Raw genomic sequence first — 23617 nt, 5'->3', positions numbered from 1 at the left:
AATGTCTGCTCCCAGACCTCCGTGACACCTCTCTTGAAGGTTATGAAACATTGGAAGGAAAGAGGTTACGTAGACTACCCTACTCCTCTGCGTTCATAAAGGAAGTGTCTCTTGCTTTGTGGTTTTCCTCATCTTTATTTTGAAATGTTCCACTCGATGCTACAAGTTTTTTTATGTTTTATTTGCCGGGAGCCGGGAGCCTTCTCGAGGCAAACGCTTTCTCGGCGCTCCGAGGACGAAGAAAAAGGTGCCGCGCCAATTTTCTAACATATTGTGGCCACAGAGGACTACACATGAATCCTACAATGCTTGAACTTAAATAGGACCAAGCGAGCGCATCTACGTATCGCGTTTTCACACATACAAGCTTTCCGAGTAGAATTACGTGCGGCGCGCAGTCTCCGGTTGCGAATTTCGCATAGCGTAGCCACAGTCTCGATATGTGATATGATGGGAGAGCTGCGCACAAGCCTAACCTTGAAACGCTTTCTTTAGTACGGTGCCGTTTGCTACCGTTCTCGTACAAGCGCCGTTTAATTCAGGCGTAACGCCTCACTGTTACCAAGAACCGGTACACCAGCTCAAACTCCATTTATCTAAAAAAAGCATTGTAGCAATCACTAGCTTACACGTATTAAACTACACTGAACAGTGGTTCGCGCAGTCAGGTTCTTACCTCAAGCTTCCTTCTTTTCGCGAAAGCTGGCCTTGACAGCGGTGACGAGCTGCTTGTGTACGCGAACACTGACGGCACTGCGCCGGGCTTTAGACGAGCCGACTTGACTGGCAAACCCAACGCACGTTTTAACGACAAATTCTCGTGATAATCGTCGTCACGGAAGTGGTTGGAGCACAGCAGTGTTGTTCTTGAGGGCTTGAAATTCTTTCGCTTTACAGCAGCCTCCCACTTCCTTAAAAGCTTCTTGTCTTGTGGGAAGCAATGGAAGACAACATCGTCGCAGCCGCTGGTGTTCGTGCAACCGTAGGCTGCACAGAAAGACGGCATGATCGGCCCACCACATCAGTTGATGCTGCGCACGTTGACCACCACTCTACATACACACAGACGCACCAACAAAGAAATGCAGGTCGATCGAAGCAGATTACGACGGCACGCATGCAAAAACAAGCACGGTCAGGCACGGTCGCGCAGGCTGCGAAGGAGCAAAACACTAAAGTTGACGTCACAACACCACGGTTTCCGGTCTCCGCTCGCATCGTCAGCGTCAGCAGCAGCGCGCGGCATTCGACGGGGGGCGGAGCTACAGCGCAATTTCAACCGACGAATACGTCGCTCCTATTTGAAAAAAAAAACCCAAATTTGACCTACATGGTTTATAAGGTTCCCGCATCCGTATATGAGCGTCTTATTGAATTCGACAGACTCTTCAGCTTCCCTTTAAAGCAAGGTTGCAATGGAATTCCTGGGACTTGGCACGACGAGATAACTTTTAAGAATGTATCACAGAATCTCGTTAAATCAAACTTAAGAGGTCTGGAAACTTATTCGAATAAACCAGAGTTCGATTTAAGGGGAGCTCCTTAAAATACAGCACCTGGTCAGTTGTGTGGTGCAGTGCGCAAAACCAAAACTAACACTGGGCTCGCATAGGAAAAGTCTTATCTTGGTTTCGTTACGAGGGTTGCAATGTGGGCTTGTTGGTAATGCATCTTCAAGGGGAGTATGTGCATCAGTGCACAACAACATGTGACGAAAGAAGCTTGGGTTCTGTATAAAGTCGGAGTGCTGGGAGGGGAGAACAGGCGTAGGTGAGCACCCGGTAATGGGATCAAACGTGCGCTGGAGACTCCTCCCTGCACCTTCTAAGCCGGGTGGGAAAGAAGGGCGCCCTACACTCTGCTTGATCCTGTTCGGTCTCAGCTTCCCGTGCGTCTTTCTTCCATGATTTTTACTGCGCACAGCTTCACAGTAGGTAGCGACACATTGAACCTTCACCTTTGGCTCAGGTTTTCCCAAAAAGACGATCCATGAAAGTGAAAAATTTCATTCGAAATATCCGTTGTGTGGTTTTTGGAGTTCGAATTCATGGGAGTGTTTCTCTATTCAAATACACAAGACTTTGCCAGGACCAACAGAGCATTTCGAATTATCCATCAGTTCGAGTTAAGAGATTTCGAATCATTGGGATTTTACTGTATTTCGCTCTTGTTTGGTGGCTATGTAACAGTGGCAAGTAGAGTTGCAAGCACTCCTGACAGAAACGAAGAATTTGTAAAAGAAGACAAGCAGTTGTCTCTCTCTCTCTTTTATTTTGTTGCTGTAAGAAACAGAAGTCTGTCTCTATTAACATAATAAGGTACACTGAAAAAGTGAGAAAATAGAGAATTTATTTTATTTGGTACATGTCGCATTTTTGATGCTGTATGGTAACCAGAGTTCCTTTTTCCAAGCTGCAAGCTTTTATACTTGCCTGTTGCAGGGCAAGTGATGAAACCTTTTATGGATGAAAAATGACAATAAGGACAGTCGTGGTATCATTCACTGAGAGTCAGCAAAAGCTTACTTTAACATCTCCACGAATGAGTGGACTTGCAGGCGGAAATTAGCACTTGACTTCATGGAGGTCGAAAATGTACGAACTGAGACAGTGATCAATCCTTGCGGCATTCTTTATAGCTATGCTATGTAACTCATCCCTTGGCTTCAAAGCACGCTTGCCATCCTGTAGTGTCATTCTAGCTTTGAACAGCAATTGCACAAAAGGAGGCCTGAAGAACTAGAAAAAGAATCGCGCCAGTAGCAGTTGCTTGTAATTGACAGTGATGTACCTCCAACATGGATTACTCCAGTGAGTTCCTTATGGAACTTGGCTTGGCTTTCCAGTTTCATTCTATCGGGAAAAGGCTCCATAGAATTTTCCTTGCTTTCTGCGACTAAAATTTGGGAGCCCTCACACTGTCATTTGCTAGGGCAAGACCCTCTGACCACATGACTGATGAGCAGACGTGCACCTAAAACAGAATTTTTAGTGGCACGTTCGATTGGTCACTTTCAAGCGCCCTAAGCACTCTCACTGTGCAGTTTACATTCAGCTGGTTCATTCAGAGTGCTCTGCTCCAGCTCAAAGCACTCAGGAGTGCACTCGCCTTCAAGCTGAGAGTGCGACCGAGATCTGATGGAACATCCCAATCACATGGCTTGTCTGATTGCACTGGAAGCAGCTGAATGTTCGACTGGGGCAGACTCTTTCTGGCTCCAATCTCGAGAAGGCTCCGTGTTGCTGCAAACTGAGTTGGAGTGTGGTAGGAACCAGTTGAACGTACCATATGGCGATACTTTGACGTGTCCTTCTGGTCACAAGACTTACAAAGTGGGAACTTGGAAGTTTGACACTTATTTGTTTGTTTGAAGATGTCTTGCAAGCCATTTATGGGGCATTGGTGTGGGGGAGGCATCACATAAGTAACAGCAGCACAATTCTGAAAACAGATTTTTAATTGTATTGCTATAATACCTTTAAACATATCTTTCTAATATTTTCAAATATTTAAGAATGTTTTTATCCCACGTTATCTTTTTCTCTTTTCTTCACTTGTCCGAAGTTTCTCGAGATTGTATATATCTCTACGGCAGGATGCGCAAGCGAGACGCCGGCAGCGCTCCGAACTTGGGTGACCGTGTGCCCTACGTGATTGTGGCGGCGTCCAAGGGCACGGCTGCCTACCTCAAGTCGGAGGACCCCATGTTCGTGCTGGAGCACAGTGTGCCCATCGACACGCAGTACTACCTGGAGAACCAGCTGAGCAAACCCCTGATGCGCATCTTCGAGCCCATCCTTGGCGAAGCAAAGGCAGAGTCCGTGCTGCTGCGTGAGTGCGCCTGCCAGTCGCGATCGTTCTTGCACTACCGACGCGTTCCACCATGCATGGACATTACAACAGCAGATTTCTTAGCTATGGTGGCTGCATCGCATTCCGAAGGTGCTGAAACATAAGAACCCTTGTATGCTCAAGTGGCTATGTCTTTGGGCATCTGGGCCGATTCCAGGCCGCTGTTGCTGCATTCAAAGCGGTGTGGAATGTAAAAGCACTCATGCGCATAGATTAAGGTTCAAAAACCCCAGGTGGGTGTAATAAATCTAGAGACCCCCATTAAGGCATGCCTCATAGCTCGTGTGATGCTTTGAGACGTTAAATCCCATAATTTGGTATCAATTTTGTATGATTAGATAGGGAGCACATTAAAAATCTCTAACTGGACAAATGTAAACTGGAACCCTCTGCAATTATATCAGTAGTCACCAACTGATCAGTCAGTCCGTCAATCAGACGTCCACACTCGCACACCTTGACAGTCTTGCCTTGTTCTGTGAGGGCAGGTGAGAGTGAGGACGACCTTGTGAGGGCAGATACTTGTGAAACTGCACTTACCTGCTGATGAGATAAACAGAGAAAAACCGAACCTCTTCTTGCTTGAGACACAGGCTAAAATATCCCACCGTTCTTCCCCTCAGTGCATCCTTCGGTATGTTCGCTAAGCTTCTGAAGGCTTACATTGTAGCTAGCAGAGAAAATTCTGAAGTCTACAGTGCAGGTATTGTTTTCAGAACTCCAAAGGTAAAGCAGTCTGAAAATAAAATGCAAGGGCAGGAAACAACAGAGCTGGGCTAATAGTAAATCGCCAATAGAGTGGACTTCTTTTGCAAAATATAACAGAAACACACATAGCACATCCACAGTTCTTTCTTTGAAAATAGAGGGGCAATCAGCTAAGCAAAAATTATTCTGTGGTTTATTTTTCTAGCGTGCCCTGTATCTAAGGAAACTATGTATGTTTGCATCATTGCATTTTCAGTAATGCAGGTACAGTCGGACATCTTTGCAACATAGTTGCATCCGACATGAAGATACCTTCGTGATATAATTTATTACTTGTAGGCACAGACTCGTTAATTGTAGGCACAGCTTCGTTAAGATAATTTGTTATATTCATGCTCACTATATTGAGGTCCAACACTAATTTCATTCTCATTTCTTTCTCTTCCATACTGCAGGCGGCGACCACACACGGACCAAGACCGTGGTGCACTCCAAGGTTGGTGCCCTGGCCGCCTTCACGAAGAAGAAGAGCACCTGCATCGGTTGCCGGGCCGTGCTGGAAGATCAGAGTGCGTACTGTTCATGCAAAGTACTGTTTCTTGAGACTGCAACAGGAAATGTTCCTGCAGTAGAGCCGGGTAGCATAGTGGACCGAAGTCTTGCACACTGCATTTGCATTATCGTAATGCGACCATGAGTACGGTAGACTTACATTAATTCAACTTCTGCTAATTATATCTTTCGGTTAATTTGATCCTGGCCAAAGGTCCTGGCCGGCTCCTATGCATGTCTCGTTATAGTGACCACTTTAGTGGCCATGCCTGTCTTGGTGGACCTTGGGGGGGTGGGGGCAGCAAATCCTCACCGCCATGTACATCAAAGTGAGTGTGCAAGGTACCGAAGGTCCCGACAGCATCTTCCGAATGTGGCGCCGTGACCGGGAAGGGAAACATAATGAACAGGAAGCTAATACAAATGACCCTATGGGAAAATAAACAGGACTGGACTTCCAGTGCAAGAAAGACTGCAAGACGTAACAAACAGTAATGTGTCAGCAACGATTTATTTACTGTATTTTAGTACACACTTAATGTGTGGGTTTCACGTGGCAAGTATGTGCAGTATGGCAAGTGTAGAATTGGAATTAAAGTGACACTGTGTTGCTTCTATTCCTGCTTTTTGAAAATACTACTCTTTCCTATCTCATAGACAAAGAAACCCAATTGTTTATCCATAGCCTGAAAGTAAGCTAGCGTTATAGGTGCACTGATTCTTTGCAATCTCTTCGATAGCTTGTAAACACTAAATGAGACCTGTGACCTCCTCCAAGACACACGCGATAGTTTTAGAGCTTCACTGCTGTGACGGACTGCTGCTCATGCACAAATCAAGCTTTATTTGCGCCACCTGCAGTCATTTCCCGTGTGCAAGAATTTTGGCAGTTCAAGTGTTCTATTAGTACCAAAGTAATGCTGCAAATGTACTCACATGTTCCTTCCTAAGAAAATATTTCTAACTTGTGATAAATAGACATGTGGAACCATCCGTGAAAAGCATTTGTGGAGTAGTATATCATTTCATACTCCTACATACGTTAGTGGATCTCCGATTACTGAACTGTGCCTGAGTGAGGATATGAGTAATTTAAATCATGTTTGCTGAACTGTGTAGGCTTTGCATTCTTTGAAAGCACTTTCTTGATATGCGAAATTTTTATAGCAGCCAGTATAACCAACTTTTTTTTTTTCCAGATTCTGCCGTGTGCAAGCACTGCAAGACAAGGGAGGCTGAAATTTACTTAGTAGAGGTGAGTAGCGTCTTTTATGCACTGTGTTTCTTATATGCAAAGCAAAGCACAAATAGCATAGCTTGGTGGGCCAATTGGCACGTTAACATTCAGCAGTCTATCTGTCCTGATTGGCTCTCTTCTTTGTTTGGATGTTCGTTTTGCTGATTCCCACTCTTGAAATACGTGAGGCTTTGTCACAACTTGCATGCATGCCAGTTTAAAAGCACACAATTGCTTTAGCTGATACCAGTCCAAGTAGTAGTAGCTGATACCAGTCCAGCATGAATGAAGTACAAGTACTTCATTCATGCTGTTAGGTTTTGCTTGACACTCCCCTCTAGTGTCCATGCACGGTATTGGCCCAAGTCACAGATCTTCCCTCCTTTCTTTTTTTCTTTCCTTTTTTTTTGTACAAGCTGCATGCTATTGGTCAGTGCCTTTGTTGTTGTTGTGTTGGTTATTCCAAATTCCCTACACCTGTTCTCAGCTGCTCTTATGTACAGGAACAATTGTTAAGGCTTCAAGTACCTAGGCCTTACCTAAGGGCAGTTGGCAGGGGAAAGTTTTTTTTTTTTTTGATACGCTGAGTACACTGGGCAAAGAAGATGTGCTTGTGCTTACAACTGTTGCTCATGAGGAGGTGGTGGTGCATGACCCGTGTTTGTGTGGTGCAGGTGAACCACCTGAGCAGCCTTGAGTCGAAGTTCTCACAGCTGTGGACCCAGTGTCAGCGCTGCTCGGGGAGCCTTCATGAGGAGGTGCTCTGTACCAGGTGGGTGGGTGGTGTGATAAGGATTTCACTAGTTATTCTTCTTTCTTTTTTTCATGGTATTGTATATTGTTTTAGGAAAGGGAAAAATGATCAACTTGATATCGTGAGGCTGCAAAGGAAAACTACATGGGTATCTCTGAAGGTACGCTTCGCAGTTGATGAAAAATACGTCCTAATCCGGATATCAAACCAGGAACCAACAACTTTCACTGGGCGATGGCTCATGCTTCACATTGAACCAGGAGGCCAGCAGATCGCAGGGGGAGGGCGAATTGATTGACAATTTGAGTAGCAGGGACAGTGAATACGGCAGATGGGTTCAGCAGGAATTCTTCGCAGCTTTGTGCTACACCTGGGTGGACGACAGTTTTTCTCCTCCACCTTGAGGATTTCTGCAGAACTCATTTGCAATATTCACTTTCAGTGCATCGTTCCATAGCAATCGAGTTTGGGCAGATGCCTTCTGCAGTGGATCAAGAGAAAAATAAGCAAATTCTTTCTACATCAAGGGGCTTTTATTTGCTGAATGAGTGTGCAAATCATTTTTCTATTTTGCACAAAAGTGATGCAGAAACTGCAATTCTCGTCATCTCCCGACTTACTAGCCCTCTCCGCTGTGAAAACCTTGAGACTTCCTTCACAGTGCAGCCAGTACGCAAGGTCTCTGTCTTGTGTGGAGACATGCTTTTCACTATTGCATGCATATCCTGATTATTTTTTCGCCGGCGAGCTGGTCTGCAGCAGATATCTCGCCTATGACGATGTAGTCGGCGGGTTTGATGCCAGTTTTCGGGCCACGGTAGGATTGATCTTCATCCTCAACAGCTTCTGCCATGTTTGTGACGTTGTGGTAGCACTGAGCACTGAGTCAAAATGAAACTACTGCTTGCCGCAACTGCTGCGGACGAAAACGTGGTTGCTATCAACATAGTGATGGATGTTGACCACGACGTTCTGAAGGCATGCGTTGACTGGAAAACTAAGTGCAAATGATTTAGACAAAGGCACGAGACACACAAATACCTCTTGACTGCAACTGACCCACCGACATGCACACACTCTGGTGAGAACCTAACCGTCCTACATGTCCTCATTCAATGTCCTGAACTTCACCGAGAGCGAGTGGCTCATTTTAGGGAACTCTACTCACACCATATACCCCCCCCCCCCCCATCCTTCGATGTTCTTATCAGAGGATGCACTTTTTAACTTTAAAAAGAGTGCCTAATTATCTTGCACAAGTTAACTTTCTAGACATCATCTCATTCCATCCTAGCCATGAGATTGTGCCTCACAGATGAGATACAGTCTGATGCACAAAAGTATGTCTGAGCTCTCACGCTTCTTGCGTCAGCGAGAATTGTACAGCAAGGGACTAGGACAATCCAGAATATTTTAACATGTGTGCTTGTTGCCAGTGCATTTAAGGCCCTATATTTATTTTAGTAATTATTTTGGAATTTATGTACTAATATCTATCGATCTATCTTACGTGTAGGCCTCTATACAGCCTTTATTTTAGGTCATAGCCTAAACTCACAACCTTGCTAAATCAAAACACATGTCCTGGCTCTCCTTGGCCTTAGATGCCTTTGCGCCAATAAATGTCAATCATCATCAAAGGCATGAGGCAAACGGGGCGGTAAACACAAGAATAAAGGCTATAAAGGCACAAATAGGTGCAAAGTCTTCTGGTATTCCTATTATTCCTATACGGTTTCCACTGATAGCTATGACAATCTGAACTCCGCTCTTTGTTTTAGTTTAACACTAGTGCTGCTTTTGCTCTTTCGCGTTGCACATTTGCGCCGCTCTGTGCTCGCTGCACTGCAAGGGTTGTCCAACGTAACCAGTGCGGCCAAACACAGCTGAATTAATGAGAGTTTTATGCCATTAAATAATTCATACGTCTTCCGGGGCCAGGGAATGAGTCCGAGTTATATGATTTTCCAAATTAGCGAGGTCTTACTGTAGTTCTGCAAAGTGCGACTATCCCCGTTTGGGGGTGTGCGATGCTTAACCTTATTCGGTAGAGAGTGGATCTGTACACTGTTTTTTTCAGGCTTAACTACATTAAACCAGTTGTCAGTGAGGCAGCGGTGAAGCACTGTGATTACAACTGACCACTGTGTGTTTTGCTTACAGCCGCGACTGTCCCATCTTCTACATGCGCAAGAAAGTACAGAAGGACCTTTCAGATCAAGAGAAGGTGGTACATCGCTTTGGGCCACCAGAATGGTGAAGACGAGAAGGAGAGGCAGCTTCTAATAGTCACATGTTACTCTCCAGCTGTCTCCATTTGTACATATACGTGTGACCTAGTGTTGCCTTTTAACTTCAGCCAAGCGCCACCGTGATCATGTGAGTGGTGTCGCTCCCAGCAATGCTGTGGTGTGTCTTACCTGCATCAACTCTGGACTGGCTGTCTTGTGACATCTGGTGCCTGCTATGCCTCGAGAACCGTCTGCTATGATCGATCCCTCACCAAAAAACTAAACTGTTATGCGCTTTAGTAAGACTGCATTCAGAAACTCTTGCACTTCTACATTTCTCTTCTGATTTGTGCTTTTAGATGCAAGACCATAAGTGCTGCCTCACAAACATGGTGCTGTCGATTTCCAGTGGACCTCCTTGAGTATTCTTTGTTGTCTAGCAACTGCAAGAATTAGTTGTTTTATATTTAAAGAAAATGCCTGGCAAGGTTGTTATCTTTTTGTTTTTGCTGGGCTTGTGATCTGAAGTGCCTCCACAACAAAAACGGACGCCAGCGCCTGTGGTAATGTAAAATAGGAACTCTTTAACCCATGCTGTAATTCCTAAGCAGCAGTGTGTGTGGCATCAGTAGTTGCATAGATTCCTTGTAAATAGCTTTTAGTTCTTGTTCAAGTAAAACCTTTTTACCATAATATAGTAACTGTGTTGATTGTGTATGTGTGATTAATAAAACCGATGTAGAAAACTGGAGTGTGCGTGTTTACATTTACAGATAGAATCCTGTTTGGCATTCTCTCCTTTTCTTGTTCAGAGTGTCATCTTAAGATAATCATCTATGGCATTGTACTATAGTTTGTGCACGTCCTGGTGCTTACACATAGGCTGTGAGGCTTAGCGCTGTGTAGGGTTCGAAGAAAACCCGTATGGCGAGGAAACAAACATGCTTTAAATAAAATGTACGTAGCTGCAGGGGGTAAGGAATAAAAATGAGCTTCACATATTGTGGCTCACACGGGTGTCCTCTTTACAGGGCCTCGAATTGGCAAGCCTTTATTTTTTGTGCTATCTGGCAAGTGGCCATAGTGTTCTTAGATCTGTGTGCAACCTTGTTCTAAAAATGGTCAAACATTTTGCTCTGTTAAAATCAGAAGTGCAGCTAGGTTACCCTGATTTGGTGGCATTTGCTGTCCAGGCAACAGGGTGTTGCATTTGTACAGTCATTACCAGAAATATTGCATTGCTATGCTCATTTTAATTTTTTTTTTAGTACTTCAGAATTTAATGTTACTCTGTCCGTGATGCCTGTTTCTGGAGCAGACTGTCTAGCTAATGTTGGAGAAGCTACGTAAAAGAAATTTTAATGTTGAAGCGCTATCTATGTACGGTATGCTGAAAACTAAAAAATATTGCTCTGTTAAATTGGAGGTACAAAGTTACCTTGCTCTTGTGGCATTTGCTGTCCAGCAAATGTTGCATTGATGATTGGTGAGTTGTTGCATTTATGCATTGATGAGTGTCACTGCAGTTATGGTACACATAAATTTGGGACCTTTCAATTTATAAGGAGCTGAATTAGAGGAGACAATTAAATGAGCCTGAAATGGTGGATTACATTTGTCCAAGATGCTACCCACATTTACTTTAGTGGAAGAAGGTTGGCCATTTCCTGATAAAACAAAGGTCCAAGCTGTTCTACTCTTGAATTGCACAATGTAACCATAGCACTGTTGGCAAAAAGCTGATGTCGTAGGTTCTACAGTATTCTTGCATACTTTAGTCACATTTATGTGGAATGAGTTGCCAAATCTTTGTTGGTGCAAACCTTTCCAAATGCGCTGCAACTTTTTTATTGGTAAATTGTTGACTAGTGCCAAGCTGACAGTGACGATGAAATGGGGCACGAAGTTAAAGTGTCATCAGCTGCCCATTTCCTTTTCTCACCTCTTCTGTCTTGGCAAGCCTCAATTCTTGATAAGACTGGCCTAGTCACATTTCCGCTGATGTGATCTATCAATCTAGGTTAACTTTGTATAATTTCTTGTCAGTATCCCTTTAATGCATGGGCCTTTGCTTTTAAACTTGTGTGGCAGTATTTTCTCCCTACATTGTTCTTGTATTAACTACCTCTGGTAAACTGTATTGCTGTGAGAGCTTCAAGTGGCTTTGGTTTGTCTGGTGCAAGGGTGCATCCAAAAAGCGACTTGCACAATGCAGCTATGCATGTCTTTTTGAGTCATGGCAGTGTCATTGCTCCATGTTTTCATTCTTAATTGGCTGAACGTGTTTTTAATTTTGGTCAAAATAATTTTGCGTAAGATAAATGTATGTAGTTTAGGCCAAAATATTCCAAGAAACTGGCATTTTATGCATGTGTCGCAAGGTGTATTGTACTCCTTGTGCAAGGAGTACAATACACCTTACAATACAATTCATACAATTCATGAGATGCGCCCTTGCATCTCATGAATTTCTCAATTTGCACAGTTAGCCACGTTTAAGGCACCACAACATAAAAGCGTTTTACAGAATGCTGCAGCTTTTATATCGGGGAAAAAAACCTCAGTTTATGTAACCAAAGGCATTTCTTTCCTAGAATATGTTTGCTACTAGCAGTCTCTGAAGTTGTACTGCTGCAATTTTTAAGCAAATAAAGAAATACTCGCCCATGGACTTGTGCCAGTTTTCTTCCGGGATGAACATTATTTGTCGGACGGTGCCATCGTTTAGTTAGAGGCTTGTGGTTCATTTGGTTAGAAAAAATTCTAAACTTGGCAAATACAATACCTTCTGTTACTTTGGCTTAGTTTGAAAGTGAATTTGGAAAGCTATCTGATTTTGTCATTGACTGTAGTTGTTAAGCCATGTGGCATCTTCTACCACGATCTTGAAGTGGAATTTGCATAAGAGAGGAATAAACTTGCATGTGAGGGGAGCACACCATGTATTGACTACGTCATGCTTCCATCAGGCAGCATGGTCCAGTTGGGGCTCATAGTGGACATTCACGACTTTCCTTTTAAAGGCTATGAAAAAATCCACCATGGGGAGTGTTGAACTGCTCAGCCTTTGTAGGCACATATCGGCAGCACGTGCCATCACTGCTAGAGGAAGATGGGAAGTGAAGGTATGCGGAAAATGATGTCACTGATGAAACTCTCCTGATGCCCGTAAGGTCAAGTGATGGCCTCAGTGTGAACGCAAGCATTTAATGGGTCATAGACAAAAAGTCAACTGGACTTCTGTTGTGCTAAAAAATTGCCGATACCAAAAAGAGCTGTTGACCCTCCACATGTACACTGCAGCCCACTTGTTAAATTTATTAGCATGTGAATGGTGTAGTGTCATCATCAACCTTTCTTTTTATGTCCACTGCAGGACGAAGCCTCATCACAGCAATCTCCAATAATCCCTGTATTGTGCTACCTGCTTCCAAGTTATGCCTGCTAATTTCCTAATTTAATTGCACCATCTAATTCTTTGCCATCGTTGACTGTGCTACCCTTTCCTTGGCACCCAATCAGTTACTCTAATTAGACCACCGGTTATCTTCCCTACGCATTACTTGTCTACCCAGCTCCACTTCTCGCTCTTAATGTCCTAGTGGTGTAGTGTGCAAACAGCAGAATTGCATGAAGATAAAGTCACTTTTGTGGTGGATAAACATGACGTGAGATGGCTACACGCTCGTATAGGCTAAAAGTAAACTCTTGTGCATATTGCCGTTAGTTGTAAAACATTTAATTAACTTCGTCACTGAAGCTTCATTTTCCGTAGATTCCAACATATGTGTTGAATTTGCATAATTTCTTCTTGTCTAAGAAACGAGAAATGTACCGGCATGTGCGTTTCTGTTGGACTGCACAAAGATGATGAAGACGTTTCCATTGCTGCTGTAGTTTTCGCAGTCCCCTCGTTCACAAGATACACAGCTTAGCAGCGATTTTTTTATTGTGTCCACACCGCTATCACCAATGCCCTCCAAGAAAGAAAAATCGCAGAGGGAGCTAGACAATGCCCCCATTGTCGAACATCAACCTGAAGGTATCTGCCTGACCAAACTCACCGGCAGATTCAAAGAAAGGTTCTCTCAATAAAGTCAAGCTGAAGAAACTTGGCATCGGAAAGACCACTGTTCCGGCAGTCACTATAACCCCATCAGCAAGAAAGTCTTCATTGAAGCACTCACCTGAGCCAGAAACTCAAGAACTACAGGAGGACTTCTCTCCGCTCAACTCTGCCGCTTGATGTCACCATTAAGGACTCTCTGCTCCGTTGCATGTGAAAGTGACCAACCGAAAGAAGGCACCGAAAACACAAGCGCAAGCAGGTTCGCCACTCTAAAAGGAAATCTGACTCCGAAGATTCAGAAATGGAGAACATGCCTGCTGTCGCAAAGGCTTCCGGGGCGATGACCACAGTGATGAAGACGACGGGTCGCCACCCGAGTGCAAAAGGACCTCCCGTTCGACCTTGCCGCAAGCTGGATGGAAACGTGATGGGTGATATTAGTGGACGCTTTGACAAGCACTGCACCCGCTTCAATGATGACCTTGTCAGCTGAAGCAACCACTACCAAGAGCATCCAAACAAGCACCAGGGCCATCCTCAGATGGGAGACACCATAACACCGCGAGTCGCGCGCAGCGCCTTTCCTTTTTTACGGACTGACGAGAAAACCACCCTGGCAATGTCGAGCCCAGCAACGCGACGACCGAAGCCACGGATCACAATGTCGGACGCGACCGTCGCGACTATGGAGCTCCGCGTGGCCAAGGACGCAGTTTTCGAACGCTTTATGGCGATAGCAGACAGCCCAGGCGAATTTCCGCCGTCTGCGTCGCTGTGATGTTCCGTATAAAGTCAAGTGCGAAACATTGCGACCGCGCGCTTTATGCTGTAGGTGCGAGTGAAGGCTTGCGAGAGTGAGCCGAGAAGGATGGTGGCTTGATGCGCGGCATCTCTAGCCCGTGAGGGAGGAAGGCGGGGAGATGTGCGCAGTTAGTGCGCGTCTAAACCCGGCTGCAGTGGCAGAGTGCGGCCGCACTCGCCCTATTTTGGAGGTAACCTGCGATGGGGGGCTAGAATGCTGGGAGACCGAGATAGGCGATGGCTTCGCATGTGCTGTTTTCTCGCGCGCCTGGTTCGCATTGAAGCGAGAGGCGCAGCACGAAGGAGAATTCTCGCCACTGCTGCTGCTCTTCATTACGCCAGCGTTCTGAAAGCGATTGTCCGCGGTCATCAAGTGATGATGTCTTTGTGTTTGCCTGTGCGCGCCAGGTAACTTGCTTAATAATTTAGTAATATTGGTCCAACTGTGCCATTTGCACCATTTTGCTGCAATTCTTGCCTGCTCCTGGCTGCGCCCACTCAAGTGCCACTTGTGCAACTGCGCAAAAGTGCGGTAATTTCGCGTTTTCACGACGATGCAATGCTTTCAGTATGGGGTTATGCTACTACAGTCACCGACCGATTTTCCGGGCTCCCGATTTTTCGGACACGCCCTATAATTGGAACGCCTTCGCGGCACCGCCATGGTGCCCCACAGAGAGTGTAAGAATGTCTGAAATTTCGGAGGCAAAAGCTCTTCGCCGCCCGACTTTCCCGACTTTTCGCCATGACCGCAGGTTCAAAAATTTCGAGGCCGCTTAAAGGGACACTAAAGGGAAACAATAAATCAGTTTAGACTAATGGAGCATTGTTTGAGAACCCTGCAGGCAGTCATTTCGAAAATATAGTTTGATTATTAGATGAGAAAATGAAGGTCCAAGTATCAGTATTTGAATTTCGCGCCGAAATCTCAACGCCGGTACGTCAGCGTGACGTCAGGGATTCCAAAGGATGTTTTCGCATTTGGGCCGCGTTGTCTGTATAAAGGTTCCCGAAATTTGCCATGTTTAATATTTCATTCCTTTAGAACACAATGTAGTCAATCTGTACCGCTATATATACTTAGTAGGCCCTAGAAGATGCCATCAAAATCCAGACGTCACAGCCCCCAGGTGCGGGAACTCAAGTAGGCGTCGCCACCCGTATTTCGTTCTTGCGCTATTTCTGGCTTACCAAACGTATTATCGTTGTAAGAGTGGTGTTTTTGGTGTTGTAGAACGATAATTTACTGATGCAGAAGAAATAATTTTTCACTTTAGTGTCCCTTTAAACTTCGCCTTAAAAAGTGGAACGCGATAGCATATTCAAAGATCCCCAACTGCTTCTCACGCTTCCGGGCAACTGCAGCTTATACGTAACCATAATGTTTACGGGTAAACGCTGGCGGCGAAATCTATGCACGAAGGCGTGCTTTTGGTAGAAACGCGGCCTCTTGGTTGGGCCGATTTTGTATTTTAAAGCGAAAGCTTTACTGGCCGCAAACTTTCGATTTCGCAGTGGCGGTGTTCCGAAAGGCACATGACGTCACAACGTGCGCCTCGCCGCGGATATTTCTCGCTCCCTAGTCACTACTGCGCAGCGCCGCGCCTTTCCGTCGCCGCCGTTTGGTATGACGTCACACGTACCGCATTCCTCGTCGTTGCGCTCGCCTCCGCTCGCTTCACCAGCTGCGTCGCATGCCTGATAACATGTCGGAGGATTGAAAAGAAGAGCTTGGGTGCGCCGCAACCACAGTTGAGGCCATCGCTACTAGATACTTTTCAGTTGTAAAACTCCGCCTGGGAGCGGCGCGAGAAGGTGACCCTCTGCCGTCTCCTCTCGCGAGGTGGCGCTGCCGCCATGGTTGGCCCGATTGGCTGCGGAAGCTTCCCCAAGCAGCAGCGCGCCGCCGACTCAATGCCACAATTGTTTTTGTTTGCTGCACTTCGTGGCGCTAAATATTCAAAGAATAGCCTTTTTACATTGTGCACTTTGTAAAAAGCAGCTAATAGGCGAATGAAGACGACAGTGAGGCTTTTCGTTAGTGGCATGTTTTATGTATACATGAAAAAAAGAATAGGACCAGTACAACGCCGGATTGATGAATCTAAGCATTATGCATCGATATTCACAAAAGACGCGCTTTCTTGGTTGCTACAGCTACCTTGTGACTGCTTTCTAGTTAACAGTTTGTATCCCTGGAGTAAAACTGCATCCGCATAACAATGAAGTGATTCAGTACTTCGCCCGTGAACGCGAACATAAGCGCTGCACAACCAAGAAGAGGGAGACAGCACCCCTCTAGATAATCTAAAACCTTCCAATATATCTCTCCGCAAAGGCCTGCCTCATCCAGGGAAGCCGACACACTTTTGTTAGCAGTCTTCATAAAGCCCAGCATCTTTGGCGTCGGGTGCTTTAAGGAACCTTGCTTGAGACTCCTGCACTCAAGTAATTGTCGCAGCCAGCTGCTGGGGTTTCAAAGCTTATGTCCGTTATGCATAGATCACATGGGGCGCCCTTTGTGACTTTGCGAATAACATAGCCACACAGATAATAAACAACATTGTCCCCTATGTTCATTGCTCATTGCTATGCTCTTTGCAAGCACATTCTGGTGAGCTGTTTCGCTCCAGACAACTTATCAACGTCACCTCAATGGCATTGCGAAGACTACTTTTTTTACTTGCAGGCTTCTCTCATCTGCTTGAATGTGTCGTTGATGCCGACGAGCACAGGTCCTGGCACACCGTCCACACTACCACGTAGCGCTGTTTTCACAGGTGTATACAGGCTTAGAAGGCGGAATATCTGCGTGAAGTTGGTTATAGTAGGATGGGACTCATCTCAACCGAAGGAACGCACTAGTCTAATGTATTGCTGAAAAAAAAAAACATGAGAGGGAATTTTCTAGCAAACAGTGCAATGTGAATGTAGTCACAACAAATGTGAACAGTGTGCCTTACCTCCAGTGGATCATGATGTAACTTAACTGTCGAAACATAGAGCGCACCTGGACGCGGCAGATCATCGACAATGTCTAAACTCGACATCAGAGTTACTCGCAGCTACTTTGTCGTTTGTTGTGATGCAAAAAGCTTCAGGTTTTTTTGAATTGCATTCTGTTCTGTCAAGTTCAGCAGTTCCAAAAAATCTTTGATGACCTGACATAATTAGTGTAACAATTTTATATCCCTTAGGAAATGCGCACGAAGTTCAAAGGCTGTGGTCTGGTACACTATTTTGACGTGGAATGCTCGCAAATATTTAATAACAAAAAAAAACAAGAGTGAGGACGGACAAAGTGATAGGAAGAGCGCTGCACCACAGCTAGCTATCACTTTGTGTCTTTCTCGTGTTTTTTCTTGTTTCATTGCCGTTTCATTGTTCCATTGCAGGTATATTTTCTCACAAGGCGAGCAGCATTTTCCTGGCACACAAATAAGAAACACGAGCAAAACGTGGCACGCTTCTGCACGCATCGGCGTCTCTGTCCGCCCGCACAAACGTTGTTCGCACCACCCGCCTTCGGGCTGACTGTGTCGCGCGCGCCACCCCTCGGGCGCGACAGAAAGGGGCCAGGTGCCGCGGCGGAGTTTGACAACTGAAAGTAATCTAGTAACGTTGGTTGAGGCGGCAGTATGTACGGCGACAATTCTGATAAGCAGGAGGAGGCCTGGAATCGACATCGGAACGAGATGAGGAAACGAATCGCCCAGGAAACAGACCAACAGCGCGCCGAGCGACTGGCTAAACGCCGCAACATAGCTAGACGACCAGACTAACCTGGACTTGCAAGCCTTCGCTTCGTATGTGCTGGCATAGCCGGGCTAAGCCACTGCCAATTTTTTGTTTCGCACTTTTGATATTTCAATCTGAGAAGATTTAACATAAAGGGCATGCGCTGTCACTGTTTTGGTTCGTGGCATTAGTTTGTGGGCTGCCAGTCTCAAAATTCCGAGGAATAACTTTGTAAAAAACTTAAGACAAGGTATGAGCAACTTTAGTGCCGTATACAATATGCGTCGTTTGATCGGGATATTGGGATCAGGATATATCGGGAATTTTCTGGGCTGCGGACGCCGACGCCAGATTTTCTGTGACGCGGGGCCCTTAACGCTGTCACGTTAAAACGGCATTGATCCAAGCCACCATAGAGTTTCATACAATTATTGTAAGAAATCATGGAAGCCACCACCGCCGCCATTTTGATTATCTCACCGCCTTGAACAGGCGCTTTCGTACGCAGATCCGCTGGCAGCCGTAGCTACCACCGCGGCAATGCTAAGCCTAGCTTCGACGTTCGCTACCAAGCTTCTTGCTGTTCGGAGCCGTGTTTTTTTTCTCCTCAAGCGTCCATATAATTGCTATCGCATCTAAAGATTTGGGGGACGCTTAAAGGGAAGCTGAAACGGATTTCAATTTCCATGAATTGCTGGGGTTGGGAAGAACACACCTATTAATTTACGGTTCTGCAATTTTTTTCTTTGTATTGTCAATATATGGGGAAGAAGCGTTCTCAATCCCCCCCGCGGACACGCCCCCTTCGCTTCCCGGAGCGCCGGGTGAGGAGGCAGCCGGAGGAGAGAACCGGCGAGAGTGACGTCATTCCCGGGGACCGTACTGCCGGACCGGCGTGCTGGCATGTTTCTTTCCGTCCTGCGCTTTACTAAACGACGCTACGAGAGATCTGCCGCCGCTCACATTTGTTTTCTTTTGCGATTTTCGTGAACTGTGCTTCCTTTCTGTGTTGCGTGAGTGCCTACAGCCAAGGGCGCCCAACATGCCCTCGTTCTGTGCAGCATTCGGCTGTGCGAACACAGGCGGGCGAGACGATGTGGTGTTTCACATCTTCCCGAAGGAGAAGAAACTTGCAGCGCAGTGGGTCCGTGCGGTGTGGAGATAATTTCTTGCCAACGAAATCAACTGTGCTGTGTTCGGACGATTTCCGCGACAGTGATTATCATCGGAGCTTGACAACGATGCGGGCAATCGATATTCCAATTAAATCGGCGTGACTGAAGGCCGGCGTTGTTCCGTATATTCCCCCACAAGAGAAACACCTCGCCACTTCCAAGAGCGGCCTTCGCCAAGGGGAGAAAGGGTGAGGTAAGGGTTTTAATGTGCACACGGGCAAATATTTAAACGGGTGATCACCTGAGTGTCGAATAAACGGCCTTACAGCGGCCGACAGCGGCCTATGACGAAGCGAGGTGGAGGCACAGCCGGGAATATGCACATGCGTGCGAAGTGCTTGCCGTTTTCATCCTGTTTTTCCACTTCGCTTTGTCACGGAACACTGTACTACAGCTGTTTGTTCGGCGCTGTTTTGATACGGTGAAATAACTGACCGGGGGTACCCTTGCGCATCCAGTGATATTTGTTATTCGTCCTACCACGCGGTGCCTGCAGGTTTAGCTGTTCAGCATTTATGTTCAAATCGCACGACATGAGGCGTTACGGTAATATTTTCATGCTCGCGTTAGAGTAGTTGATCTCGGCGCGTAAGAACTTCGTTCCGTAGATTTCACACTCACAGTTGTTACCAGCAGCGAAATGTCGCAAAAACGAGCGTCGGCACAGCCGCGCCCGTGGCAAGGCGAACGGGCTCGAATAATGAAGTAACGTTGTGATGTATTGAACTTGTGAGCGTTCGACGTGGTCTAGCCCAATACAGACATCGCTGTAGGACAATAAATGTTTTCTTGCCCTTGTTCTTGCCATTACGCATGGCAAAATAATTATTTGAAAGTAAATATATTACATTACTCTTTCTTATTACGCTCATTAATTTGAATTACGTTACCGATTACCGCTTTCAAAAAAGTAATGGTATTACTTTACGATTGCTTACAAAAAGTTTTCATGCATACAAGAAGCAAAAAGCAAAATATAAAGGGACGCCAACCTTTCTTCAAGGTAACATACACTTGCTAACATTTCATGCCCTACCCCCCATGTGCCTCCACGACCCCCCCCCCCCACCTCACGACACTACCAAAGTTCTGGCGCCGTACACAGTTTACTGGTGCATATTTAACGCAATTAATAAATTACTTCAGCCATGAAATTACAGACACCAAATAATTCACATTACTAAATCACTATACAACTAATCCATCACATAAGTTACTGAAAAAGTATTTCAATTACTCTAAGTAATCCAACTGTTGTCATGTTTGCTTATATGCATGATATGCTGAAATTCATGACATCCGTGCCTTGCACTCTTTCAGGTTCTAGCAGAGCACCTTGAGAACCAAGCCCCTGATGAACCTGTTCCACTACCATCACCAATCGAAGAGTTTGAAGCAGCCAGTGTGACACAGGCAGATAATGTTGAAGAGTCTGAAGTAGCCAAACGCGGCACTTATGTTCGCGATCGTGTATCAACACGCAAAAAACCACGCAACTTTAGACAAGCAGCGGCAAGGTGCATGACATCGCCGAATTGCACCCGTGTTTACAATCTAATGAAATGGTAGTGCTTCGGCATTCTTCCAGCAGCAAGTTCCCAGTGACACTTTAACGCGTTTTTTTATCCCGTCATTGGAACGTGCATGCAGCTACATGAAAAGACATATGTACCAGCTAAGATTTCCAACGCGCGAGAAGGTGCACACATCGCTCTCGCTGTTGGCACACTGAACATCGTCGTTGGCCCCGTTGCCGCCATCGTTTTCTGTATCGGCTGTCGATTCGAATATGTACGGCGAAAATACAAGCTCTCCGAGACAGCGAGAACGTTCCATAGTGCTTACAATTCAGCTATGAAGCCAAAACAGAACAGCGTGCTACGCTCTGAAACGGCGGCGCCGACCGGCGATCCCCGTGAATGACGTCAAAGCGGTCCCGGCCAATCACGGGCAACAGCGACGTTCGCGCGATTCCCTGAGGCGCTGGTGCGCGTGCCGCTTGGGTTTGTTTCCGCCCTATTTAAACGAGATATTCGTGTTCAGTGGACTCAAGACTGTAGAATGCCGCAGGGAACTCATTTTTTCCGAAAAGTGTTTCAGCTTCCCTTTAATCTTCGCTTTTAGAGTGGAACGCGATAGCATTCAAAGATCCCTGGCTGCTTCTCACGCTTCCCGGCAACTGCAGCTTATGTAAACGTAATGTTTACCGGGAAACGCTGCCGTCGAACCCTATGCACGAGGGCGAGCTTTCTGGTAGAAACGCGGCCTATTGCGTGGGCCGCGATGCGGTAACGGCGGCGGAGACGAGCGCCATCTGGAGGTGTTACAAGAAACGGAGCGCGCTGCTCCGTGGCCTCAAATATTTGCGCGCAAATGGCGGGCACCGTGGCCGGTCTATGAATTGTTGAAACATTGGACAAGGGGTTTGTTTGAGTTTCCGCGTAACAAAATTATGTTTTCTCGTATATTCAAATTACCATCTCCGACGCTCTCGTTGAGGGACAGCAGAACCGGTCAATCGAAGTGCACAGCGTCTAAGTGCGCAGCGTCAAAACGGGCATCCGGTGGAAGAAATGGCTTGGGAGGATCTAGGTACGGCGTGGCGCTAAACCTTGGGACGTTGACACGGCAAGCAGCAGCGAACCCAGTCGCCAACTTGTGTGTTTAGCGTGGGCCACACAAAGCGAGTGGAAAGAAGTTTGGGCGTTGCGCGAATTTCAGTATGCGACAGATTTTGGACTGCCTCGGACACGTGTCCGCGAAATGATACCGGAATGAATGGTTGAGGTGTAGCGGTAGAAATGTTGCAGACAACCGATGAACCACCTGGAGTCTGAACGACGTCTTCTGATCGCAACGATGTTGACGAGCTCCAGAGGGTACGAAGTTCAACGTCGTCGTGCCGGTGACTGGCAAGGAGGTCGACGTCGATAACAAAAGGCTCTTCCAGTGGGTTGGAAACTCCATCGACGTGACTGAGGACACCGGCTGGGATGGTAGTGCCCTTGACGTCACGGAATGTGGTTCCGAATTCCTAGACGTAGAAAAGGTGACGGCTCTCTCGCGGTGTGTAACAGGACGCGGAGTGGTTCATGGCGTGCACAAGGGGCTGTAAGACTGTAAATGGGCGGCCCTCTAGGAAATGACCAAAGTGGCGCACAGGAGATAAAAATTGAGTAATCCACGGCCAAACACGGTGTTGTGGGTCTGCACAGGCTTGAGCTTCTTGGAGAAGAAAGCGAGTGGCTGCCCCGTGCCACTCATGAACTGTTCCGGAATGGCCGCCGACAACACACATTCAGTATTCGATCCTCACCAATCTAACCTGTATAATATACTGTAATCTATTCAAAATCGTGCTACACGATTAATTCTTTTAAATTACTCTTATCGCTCTATAGTGTAACCCAATTAAAATACCAACTTGAACTTAGTGCTCTTTCATCGCGCCGTAAACTTGTTCGCATTTCTCTTTATCACAATTTTTTTTCACAGCTTGCCACCCGGCAATGTATCCATTCGCTCAGCCCATCGTTTATCCCGTCACAGCCATCCCAACGCCGTCTACTGCCAGCGCGCCCATACCGGAACATTCCAAAAATAATTTTTATCCATACTGCCCTGGACTGGAACGACCCTGCCGGCCACATCGCTTCCCTAACAGATCTTCAACAGTTCAAAACTGCCATCTAAATTCATTTTTTGTCGTAACTTCTGTACTCCCCACCCACCCCTCATGTAATGCCCCTGAAATGGGGCCTTTGAGGACCTACTGAATGAATGAATGAATGAATGAATGAATGAATGAATGAATGAATGAATGAATGAATGAATGAATGAATGAATGAATGAATGATGAGGCGTCAGCCATGTTGATAGCAGTAGGTGTATCAGGTTTTGGGTGTCTATGCAGCGTGGTAGCGGCGAGGGAGGATTCGACACATGTGAAACCTTGAACTGTAAGTCCACCGAAACACTTAGTTGCACTTGGAGCTAAGCAAAGCGTCTACCGGAGCCGTAATTCGGGTGCAGTCGGGAACAAAATGTAGGTAAAAATGGACCTACCCGAAGAACTGCCAAAGCTTGGTCACTGTAGTCGGCCGTGGGAAGTCTTCAGTGACACGAATCTTGGACCGCAGTGGTCGAATGCCATTGGCGTCGACCAGCTGCCCAAGGAACTCGAAGTCCGGACGACAGAATTTTCTCTTGGCGGCGTTGATGACTGCTCGACTAACAAGGCGAGAAAACAACCGCAAGTGTACCAGATGTTCTTGCAAGAACGGAAGAACTTGCGACGAGGAGGTCGTCAATGTATGCAAAAGCGCAAGGCAGGCCTCGAGTGACTGAATCAATGAAACGCTGAAACGATTGGCTAGCGTTACGCCTAGGCCGAAGGGCATCCGTAGAAGTTAAAAAAGACCACATGTAGTGGTGATGGCGGTCTTATATAGATGTCCTCCTCAGCGACAGGTATATAGTTAGTGATAAGCGCGAATGAGA

At 46.2% G+C, this 23617-nt stretch overlaps 1 protein-coding gene across 2 annotated transcripts in view; it reads left to right on the top strand.

Moving 5' to 3' along the window:
- The window catches only part of PolD1 (DNA polymerase delta), a 69776-nt gene extending 57771 nt beyond the window's left edge, over positions 1 to 12005 (top strand). For both annotated transcript variants that reach the window (XM_065448701.2, XM_065448702.2), the window contains exons 16-20: positions 3596 to 3831; positions 5016 to 5129; positions 6312 to 6367; positions 7024 to 7121; positions 9267 to 12005. In XM_065448701.2, the coding sequence (XP_065304773.2) occupies positions 3596 to 3831; positions 5016 to 5129; positions 6312 to 6367; positions 7024 to 7121; positions 9267 to 9363 (601 nt within the window). In that variant the 3' untranslated portion in view covers positions 9364 to 12005. The remainder of the gene's footprint in view (positions 1 to 3595; positions 3832 to 5015; positions 5130 to 6311; positions 6368 to 7023; positions 7122 to 9266) is intronic.
- The last annotated feature ends 11612 nt before the right edge of the window (positions 12006 to 23617 follow it).

The sequence above is a fragment of the Dermacentor albipictus genome, chromosome 3 (genome assembly GCF_038994185.2).
Source record: "Dermacentor albipictus isolate Rhodes 1998 colony chromosome 3, USDA_Dalb.pri_finalv2, whole genome shotgun sequence".
Taxonomy (NCBI): domain Eukaryota; kingdom Metazoa; phylum Arthropoda; class Arachnida; order Ixodida; family Ixodidae; genus Dermacentor; species Dermacentor albipictus.
This window is presented reverse-complemented; position numbering and strand designations above follow the sequence as displayed.